We start from the raw sequence: 10,217 nt of genomic DNA, 5'->3' as shown, positions 1-10,217 counted from the left end.
CAGGCACATCTCGGAGGGCAGGACTTGTCCTCCCAGGAAACCAGGGCACCATCATATGGAGTTAGGACTCCCTCCCAGTATAGGAATTTCTAGCCAAATTATACCTTCCCTTTCCTCTCAGTGATAAAATATGGACGAACTGTTCATCATTTAGGGCACTGTATTTCAGTCTTATCATCCCCATGGATTCACGTGGAAAATCAGATTACTTTTCCTCAAGCCCTGCTTTATTATCCTTGAGTGTAAACAGTTTTGAAAACAATAATCCGTTTCCCATCTGAGTCAACTGACCACGTCTCCACCTTCCCACACCCCTTCTGAGTAAATGAGATGAAAGAATAGATAAAGGAAGAACAAGGCTGGCAAGGAGGAAGGCTGGAAGTATTTATTGAGACTGAAATGGAACACTTCTCTTTTATGAGTTAACAGCACAGTGTGTTAAGATGCTGGTTACAAACTCGCTCCAAAAGAAGGATGACCTGCAGCTCACGGACAGCTCTGCCAACTCTCGTGCCTCAGATCTGAGCCAAGGCCAAGGGGGTAAGACATTTCAGCCCATGACAAATGATGGATTCAACTGCGTCGACATTTAGATGGACTTCCAATGCACACCATCGATACCTGCATTTTAAAACTCATATTCAATCACTGGTCCACATTTATGGTGTTTGCACGACAATCCAGTACCATTCTCTTCTAGATTTCAGGTATGGGTGGTCAATAGTGAACATTTATTTACTTTCCCATGATCTCTGGCACAGTGTCTGGTTTCTTAAATACTAAAGCACAGGCTGAAATTGGCTACTCAATACTGCAGAAACGGGACTATTTTGGATCTCGGTGTAAATACAAGTTTTTATGTTAAGTGTTATTTACAAGAGAGCTGAAGCACAGATTTTTAATAAACTACCTTCATAAATTAGCAGAAGAATGACAGGAAATGGATGGTAAGGAGCAGGGCCGAGATGACTAGACTACTAGTTGGAACAATCCCCCCTTGAGGAGACGAGTTTCGTACAATGGAAGAATTTCCCTGAACCACTGATAACCAATGTCTCATATTGTGGGACTTAACTCTGCAAGAATCCAGGGTAGGGACCGTGCTTCTTCTGGCCAATGTGACTTGTTCAATCCATCAAACCCATGTTCAAATACAACTTAGCTGGTAGCTTGCCACTGTGGTTTGGGCCCTGAGAGGTACAAAAGGGCGAAGTCCTGTCATTTTTAAGTGGGTATAATTGACCTTGGAAGAATGAAGCCTTCCAGTTGGATAAAAACACATCCAGCCTTATGTGCGTGACACCTTTGTATACCACCTTACACAGAGCTGATATGGATTCCCTCCCAGCAGTAGAGCCTGGGAGTTGGAGATGAATGGCAAAGCCACCTTGGAGTATAAGACATGTCTGCTTTGAGGCTGACACACAGACGCGGAACAATCAGACAACATGATTTTTCATTCTCGTGCTCATGAGGCAGGAGTATGGATAAGCCCCAAAGCAGATCTGGATTGAGATCGTAGTTATTATTCAAGTACAAGGAGAGCTCTTTATTTCACATTGACAGTTCAATTCTGATCTCTGTCTGGCAACTTATATGAAAATAATAAATATATACACATATAGCTATCTATCTAGGTCTATACTGAACACTGGGTTACTAGTTACCAGTGTCCCAATACAGTACATTGAAAAAAGAACCCTTCCCACAAAACCCCACACCCATCTTAAAACTCTGATTGCAGAACTGTGCTGGTCTGTTTTCTTTCAAAGCAGTTACTTTGAAATTGGCTGGAGATGAGTTAAAAATGGACAATTTGGCACGTTGATGGGGGAGAGGTGTTTATATGCATTATAATCTAGAAAAATGTGAGAGGTCAAAGGAAATCCATGCCAATAGAAAGCTTGAGTAAAAATTTGTAATCAATAAGAGTATTTTTTTTAAAAAAACCTAAAACACTGGACTGTGTATGAGAAAGCAATTTTTCTTTCATATCCATGTCCTAATCCAACAGTTACTACTCCATCTACTTCCAAACTTCGTCTCTCATAGAATTTTTACAATCCAGACATGGATCCAGCTTTCCTTTTAATCTATTTTCTTTCATGTTACCCCACCCCCAAATCCCAGAACCCGGAGAGTGAAAGCTGTGAATCCAAATATAGAAAATAATCTGGAAGTCTATATATCAAGTCAAATGTACAGTTGGCCATTAGTGTTCTTCTCTTATTTAATGTTTGAATTTGCTAAGAGATGACTCTCATGGAGCTGTCCTTCATCATTCCTGGTCCTGTGAAGCCAGGGATCCTAGAACTGTGAGGTCTGGGTGAACGAGATGGTGTCAGACTTGTCTACGGCGAAGCCTCCGTTGATGTAGGACTTCTTGGTATCTGAGTCTTCGTTATCCAGGATTGTGGATTCCAAGGCAAAGGGGTTCACGATGTTGACTTCCGATGAAACATCCATCTGCTCTAACTCCTTCTTAGACAGCTTCTCCACAATGCCTGTCCCAAACGCGTCACCGAGGACGTTCACCATGGTCCTGAACCGGTCCCTGGGGAACAGAGAGACAGGAGGCCTGCAGTTCAGTTCCAGTTGCCACTGGAGAGAGAAAAGGATCTGAAGCATTCAGGTATGAATTAAGCAAACGGAGAAAGTGCCGTCCTCGTGGCTGGATCAGAGGCTGCTCTCGTCACAGGCCTGGGGCAGAAGGGGGCTCACACAAGTAGAGAATGAGCAAATGGGCCCCCCGGGTGTGTGCCCTCAGGAAGTCACAATGACCCTCCTACATCCAGCACCAGTCTCCCAAAATTCCATCCTCCCCTCCCAAACAAATGTGAAGTCTTCGCAGCTATTTTGGGGGAGCTGAGGAAGGGTCAGAATTGAACAAGCCTTTCAATGCCTACCCTCTGCCTTGGGGCATTTCCAGGCTCGCTCTCGGCTAAGTAGAGGGGATCCTGTGGGTGGTGTACATGCCGAGGGGGAGTGTGTGTCTGGGGGTGCAGCCGAGTGTCCCTGTGTGTTTGAGTGTCCCTGGTACAGTCATTTCTCTGCCACACTGCATCACTCTACAAGCAAGCCAGCAGGGACACCACAGAGCACAGGCCCAGAAAGCTCGGACCAGCTGAGGAGCGGCTTCCTCCCTGTGGCACCCTGGGCCAGCCTGAGCTCCACACGGCTTGGAGGAGATGCTGCGGCAGGAAGGCATCCTGGTGAGAGGACCGTGGGGCACTGCCGGGAACATGAACATGAACACTTTCTCGTGAGAACGACCTCTGCAGGACAGAAGAGGCCAACAGTGTTTATCTAGCCCCATTCTGGATGCCCTGCTGTGATCTAGAACGAGGCCATGGACTGAACTAGACCCTGGTATGAACCAACCAGTGCCTTTTCATCCCACGGACCAGACCGGACCTTTGACTTCTCTCGGTATCTTGGAACTGAAGGTCACCGGTTCCAGGAAGGATCAGGGAAAGGAGACGAGTGCAAACCCACCCTCATCACTAGAAAGAAAACTCGAAGCACTTGCCTCAGTGATAGGGTGTCTTGGCAAGAAAGGGGCCACCTCAGCTGGGGGCCTGCAGAACCAGCCAGCTGCTGGGGGGCCTTACACGGCCTGCCTTCCGGAGCTTTTGCCTTCTGGGGGGTGACTGTATCTTCATCACGTCAACTACTACTTGCAAACCACCCAGCACCATACGCCCCGGGAACCCCGGGCTGGTTCTGAGTAAAGGCTCCACATGGAGCCATGTGTGCCCCCGATGGCCGGGGGACAGAGCCAGACCGAGCTGCGGGAAGACCAGTGCACAGAGTGGGTATTAAGGATAAAGCCAGGGACCCCAAGTTCATTCTAACTTGAACCTTGGGGGGGGGTCACACAAGGCATATTCCTGCCCAGATGTTCCGCTATGTTCCTCAGCCCTCTGTGTGTGTGTGTGTGAGAGAGAGAGAACTGTCGATTGAGACGTGAACTGTCCATTCTAATCGTAACAATAAAACCTGCCATTTAGTGAGCACATATTAGCCGCCAGACACTGTTCTAGACACTCTGCTCACATTAGCTCAGTCCTTGCACCCACCTAATGAAATACGCAGAATCTTTCCCATCTCACAGATGAGGCAACTGGGCCTCGGAGAAGCTAGGGAACTTGCTCCAGGCCAAACAGCCCCTGAGACACGGAACAGGGATTCACACTCAAGCCCGTCTCACCCCAAAGCCTTTGCTCATGCCCCCGCCCCTGACGATGCTGAAGGTCTCCGGGAGATGGGCTGCCTTCGAAGCAGGCAGTTCTAAACCAGTGAGGCTGACCCAGGGCCCGGAGAGGCGAGGGGAGCCTCTGGGGTCTGGACAGTCTGGGACCTTGTCCAGCTTCCTCACCCTAGTATTGTATGCGTGTCCCCCCCACACCCACCTCCTATCCTTGAGCATTAGCAGGTATGAATGCTCTAATGGAGAGCACCGGCCCTTTAAAGTCACCACCAGAGTTGACGAGGAGTTAATTTTTAAGCACGTTATCAGATGGCCTGGTCAGAGGGACATTAAAGCATCAACAGATGGCTCATTAGGCCAAGTGAGGACAGGATGGTGACAGACTGCAGATCCCGCAGGGCGGGGGGTCCGCCTCCCCAGCCGGCCGAGGCACTGCGTCTACCCCAAACTCACAGGAGCCAGTCGACGGCGATGATTAGGGTCACATCCTCTGCGGGCAGCCCCACGGCACTCAGCACGATCACCATGGTCACCAAGCCGGCCTGGGGCACCCCGGCAGCTCCGATGCTGGCGGCTGTGGCTGTTATGCTGCAGCCAAAACACAGCGGTGCAGAAGGAGTTAGACCCCGTCTCCCGAAACCGTTAGTCCCGCAGGCTGTTACTGCTGTGTCCCCAGATGGGCCGGGTAGAATCTATCCTCTGCTGAGCATCAGCTCGGCCTCCCTGGAGAGCTGTGGGGGACCGGGGGGGGGGGGGTGTCGATCTCCTTCCAGTGGGGGGAGATACGGCAAATCTGTCTAACGCCAGGAAGGGAAGAACTGCCCGAGGGGCAAAGAATGGGCAAGAGGGATATTCAAGAGGAAGGCAGGAGTCCACCAACCGGGGTGTGCGCAAAAGGCATTAGGGACCCCTGCAGGCATCCGTCATCTTCAGTGCCAGTGACCTCTCTCCCTGATTCCCTTCTCCTTGCGTCCACCTACTCACCAGGCCAATCACTCATCGGCATCTCATATGTGCCCGGAGTTGATGTTGCCTTGAAGGCCTGTCAGAGGGAGGGTGTACATGTAGATGGGCAGTGTATTTCAGGTGAAGGCGAAGGAAGGGGCAGCGATCAAGCAGGTTTTATGCACTTTCCTGACATCACAAGACTCCTGGCCTCTGGGAGCTGCCCTCCACGGCCCTGAACTGAGGGGCAGCCATGCCTCCTGCCCGAGGTACAAGCGTTTGTTCCTGACTGCTCCATTCTGCCAGTGGATGCACTTTCTGCAAATGGAAGTGAGGTCTGGAACCGAGAGAGGCAGTCAGATGAACCTCATTACTGTGTATTTAAAAAGATCCCTCCTGGGCAGATAAAATGTGGCGCTAGGGATTCTTGTCTTTGGAATGTGCTGGTTTTCATCGAAAATATCATCCTTATTTAAATCTGGTAATTTTGCAGATGTTGGCGAGGATGCAGAGAAAGGGGAACCCTCTCATACTGTTGGTGGGAATGCAAGCTGGTGCAGCCACTCTGGAAAACAGTATGGAGGTTCCTCAAAAAGTTGAAAATAGAGCTACCCTACGACCCAGCAACTGCACTACTAGGTATTTACCCCAAAGATACAGATGTAGTGATTTGAAGGGGTATGTGCACCCCAATGTTTATAGCAGCAATGTCCACAATAGCCAAACTGTGGAAAGAGCCAAGATGTCCATCGACAGATGAATGGATAAAGAAGATGTGGTATATATATACAATGGAGTATTATGCAGCCATCAAAAAGGGAAATCTTACCATTTGCAACGATGTGGATGGAACTAGAGAGTATTATGCTAAGCGAAATAAGTCAATCAGAGAAAGACATGTATCATATGATCTCACTGATATGTGGAATTTAAGAAACAAAACAGAGGATCATAGGAGAAGAGAGGAAAAATCAAATAGGACAAAATCAGAGAGGGAGACAAACCATAAGAGACTCTTAACTCCAGGGAAACAAACAGGGTTGCTGGAGGGGAGGTGGGTTGGGAGGTGGGGTAACTGGGGGATGGGCATTAAGGACGGCATGTGATGTGATGAGAACTGGGTGTTGTATGCAACTGATGAATCCCTGAACTCTGCCTCAGAAACTAATAATACATTATATGCTAATTAATTTAAATTAAAAAAAGGAAAAAAATAGATCTGGTCATTTTGGAGGAAACAAGGGTTCACCATGCCCTGAGAAGCCCCTGAATTTTGAATGAACTTGAAAGGACACCCACTCTATGTTTTGGACACCTATTCTCATCCTTAGTCCAAAGAGGCCACTGGGTTGAAAGGTGAAGATGTAGAAACTGTCCATTTAAACTGGAAGAATCCCTGATTCTGTCCACAAATCTATATTCTTGTGGGCTCAAAAGCCTCAGAGTTCGAACGAAGCTGATTCCATGACTCATTCATCTGCCTCTCCGTGTGCTACAGATGGTGTTGGAGGGTACGGTCAAACACAGGCCAGCATTCTTCGACAAGTGTGTTTTCCTTCAGCTGCTGTGGCCACCAATTTACAGTAAATTAAAGATTTCTGGGCTGTCCCAATTCCTCGAAACGTTTCAGGCCTACAGAATCCTTTAGATCTGTTCTGACTTAAGTACTCTTTGGAAAACCTAAGTTTATTTCAATGCTGGTTGAACAAAAAATTTAAACTGAATGCAACAGGGGGTTTTCTCTGCCAGAAGTGATTTGTGCCCGTGACCACGGATCCCTTTTGGAAGTCCCAACACATCATGGTTAACCACGTCCCTCTGGCCTGTGGCTGGGCTCAAAACTCAAAACCCATTTCGTCAAAGAAAACTCTGCCCTGGAGCCTTGACCTTGCTTCCTAAACTTCAGCCATTTGACTGGCTTTGGTCTGAGACTGGGAACTATAAATCTTCAGAACGGGGAAAAATATAAAAACCTATTCCTTCGGCTTGAATATATTCGACTTTGTCTTCAGAGGGTTTTCACAGACGAACACACAATAGTCACCGGTAGAAAGTTCTTTCCTGGCGTTGAGATCTAGTTTTCGGACAGGACACTTAGCTCAGGTCCCATCCAGGCTGGGCCTGGGGTGTGAACTGAAGCCTGCAGAGGTTTGAGCGTCAGAAAGACCTGTTTTCAGTAGCAGCACATCCTTAGGCAAGTTCCCTCTGGATCTCCGTTCTTGCCTGGGGGATGGGGAGACCATGTTGCGGGGCGTCATGAAGATGAACTGAGGTAGGATGTGGAGGGCATCCATCCAGGACAGCACCTGGCCGCATCAGATCCTTCCACACTGAGGCCACTTCTGCTACGTCAGCAGCCGCTGGTCCCACCCGTGCTGCCCCTGGGATCACCCTTCATTGCTACAAAACCCCACAACTTGCTCCTTTCCTCCTCCAGGCCTCAAATCCAGTCATCATCTTTCATTTTAAGCATATTTATCCTATTTTCAATCAGTCATAACCTTTGATTACTGAATATTATGATAAAACCACAAAAGGGTTTGTCTTGGGTGGATGGCGCCTACGTTTCTTTGATGTCGGGCCAAACGGGCCACAGAAGGAGAACTATGGGTCTCTAACCATCAGCCGCATGAGCCGCAACTGTAACTTGTGAAGGGAAAAACCATGTTTATTACTTCATTCTGTCCCAGGCAGAGCCAGAGAGGATTTTAAATTTTAGGTCAGTGATTACTCTGGGTCTCACAGTTGTGGTTGTTGGCTCTGGGCCAGTGGTTATTTATCAGCAAGTCTGATTTAAGGATACAGGGGTGCCTGGCGGGCACAGTCGGGAGAGCGTGTGACTCTTGATCTTCGGGGTCATGAGTTTGAGTCCCATGTTGGGTGTCGAGATTAATTAAAAATAAAATCTTAAAAAAAAAAATACACCAGAGCGGGGGGAGGGGGGAGGGGGGTAAGTGGGACAGGTTTTGATGTGAATTATTTAGCCTCTCTGCCCAAAGTTTATTTGTCTAGCAGTCAGGTTAACAAAAAAACAAGGTTAGAAAGATCTAGGGAACTCATGACTGAGGGAGGGGGAGGGGCTTCACCACAAAGTGGCAAATACCCAAACCAACGGGCACCTCTCGGAAATCAGTCCAGGGCAGACTGGCTCCCACAGCCATGGTGAGGGAGGTGGCCAAGGGCACTTGGAAGGACCAAAGTGACAAGCACTGGACCCCAGGTGGTTGCGGAGCTTTCTCAGGCACGATGCAAGGTTTCGATTTTAACACACTCACTGCTGTTCAAACTACAGGACTTTCCTCAAGCTCTTTCAGCTCTTAAGCCACGGACACTTTATAGACCACGAAGTACAGAGACAGTTTCCCAGCTGATGTGCCAATGGTCTAGTTGGCATTTGTCTTCAGTTAGCTTCAAGCCAACGGCACTAAGTACTTACTTCATGATTTAGGGTTGGGGAAGACTTAAAAATATACTGTATTAGAACACTGTTAGAACTTACTTTACGCCTGCAGTTTATGCCTGTCCCAAGGACCAGGGATGCAAGAGTGAGTTAACTCAGAAAGGCCAGATCCAGCCTTGTGTAGGCCGAGGGACCAAGTTTACTTGTAAACTTCCGCTCTAAACTGAATGAAAGTCTCCGGATTAGCTCTAAACCCAACCCATCCCTGCAAAGCAGCGCTGTCCAGTAGAATTTTCCATGACAGAACCTAATTCTACAATGATGGAACCTCCTGTGTCTGCTCTGTCCAACCTGTGTGACTGGTGGCTACCATCTTGAACAGGACTGTTTTAGAGCAACAATGCTGGCAAAATTCATTAATGACATTTTCAGCATCTACTTGAGTAGACAATTTCAGTCTTCATTTGAGTAGAATTCTCTGTAGTATCGGGCTCTGTTGAGTGTTTCGTCCTTGGAGATCTCTCTTCTCAGGGCTTCCATGACGTGATGGCTCTCCTCCTACCTTTCTGTTCCTTCTTGGTCTTCCTCTTGGTTCTCCCCTCCTCTGCCTGCCTCTAATACTAGGATTTTCTAGGGCTCAGTTCTTAGTCCTCTTCTATTTGGCACAAACCCTCTCTATGTAACGTCATCCCAACATTCTCAGCATCCCCTGAGTGCTATGTACACACTGTTTGAAGCATTTTACGTGCACGGACTTAACTATCACTACTTGCATAGAATGTAGGTACTATCATTATCCATATTTTACAGGTGAGAAAACAGAAGGTTATAGAATTCAAGTACCTTGGCCAAGGTCACTGTTAATCATGGTGAAGCTAAGACTCAAACATGGATGACTGACTTGTAATCACGTGCTTGATGACCGCCCTCCCCCTGATGCCTCTGACATCCATATCTGCACATTTCTCACTGCAGAGTTCCCACCTGATATCCTGAAAGCATTTCAAATTCAACGTGGCAAAAAGCATAAGCTCTTTATTTTCCCACCTGTGCTTGCTTCTCTTCCACTAGTCTCGTTCTGGTAACCACCATTCACCAGTCCAGAACCATCTGCCAATCCTGGAGGTCATCCTAACCGCCCCCCTTCCCATCCCTCACTCTGAATCCAACTGATGCCTCTTGAATTTGTTAGCTCTTCTCCATCCTCAGTGACAGTGCCTTGATGTAGGCTTTTTTTTTTTTTTAAAGATTTTATTTATTTGAGAGAGCAAGCACTAGTGGGGTGGAGGGGCAGAGGAACAGAGAGAGAAGCAGACTCCCCGCTGAGCAGGGAGCCTGATGAGGGACTTGATCCCAGGACCCTGGGATCATGACCTGAGCCAAAGGCAAACGCTTAACCGACTGAGCCACTCAGGCACCCCTGATGTAGGCCTTTTAATTCCTTACTTGGACTTCTGCAGTAATCTCCTAACTAGTCTTCCAGCTTATGTTCCTGTTCCCATCCAGTCCATCCACTGTATTGCCAAGTTATCCTTTAAAAATTCAAATCTGTTTTGATTTGAATCTTCCATGTTATGACTGTCTGAGCCCCTTCCATGAGCACATCCCATGAAGGTTTCATGAGATGATCCTTGCCCTCTTGTTTCTCTATGTTCTCCACAT

At 47.8% G+C, this 10,217-nt stretch overlaps 1 protein-coding gene across 1 annotated transcript in view; it reads right to left on the bottom strand.

The window, feature by feature from the left end:
- Positions 1 to 370: 370 nt before the first annotated feature.
- SLC1A1 (solute carrier family 1 member 1) overlaps positions 371 to 10,217 on the bottom strand; it is a 73,351-nt gene continuing 63,504 nt past the window's right edge. The window contains exons 11-12 of the mRNA XM_035029140.1: positions 4,664 to 4,798; positions 371 to 2,554 (exon numbers count right to left, since the gene is read on the bottom strand). Coding sequence (XP_034885031.1) covers positions 2,308 to 2,554; positions 4,664 to 4,798 — 382 coding nt within the window. The 3' untranslated portion in view covers positions 371 to 2,307. The remainder of the gene's footprint in view (positions 2,555 to 4,663; positions 4,799 to 10,217) is intronic.

The sequence above is a fragment of the Mirounga leonina genome, unplaced genomic scaffold (assembly GCF_011800145.1).
Source record: "Mirounga leonina isolate KUSES-001 unplaced genomic scaffold, KU_Mleo_1.0 Mir_224, whole genome shotgun sequence".
In the NCBI taxonomy this organism is placed as follows: Eukaryota; Metazoa; Chordata; class Mammalia; order Carnivora; family Phocidae; genus Mirounga; species Mirounga leonina.
The sequence above is the reverse complement of the archived record's forward strand: the minus strand, read 5'-3'. Positions and strand labels throughout refer to the sequence as shown.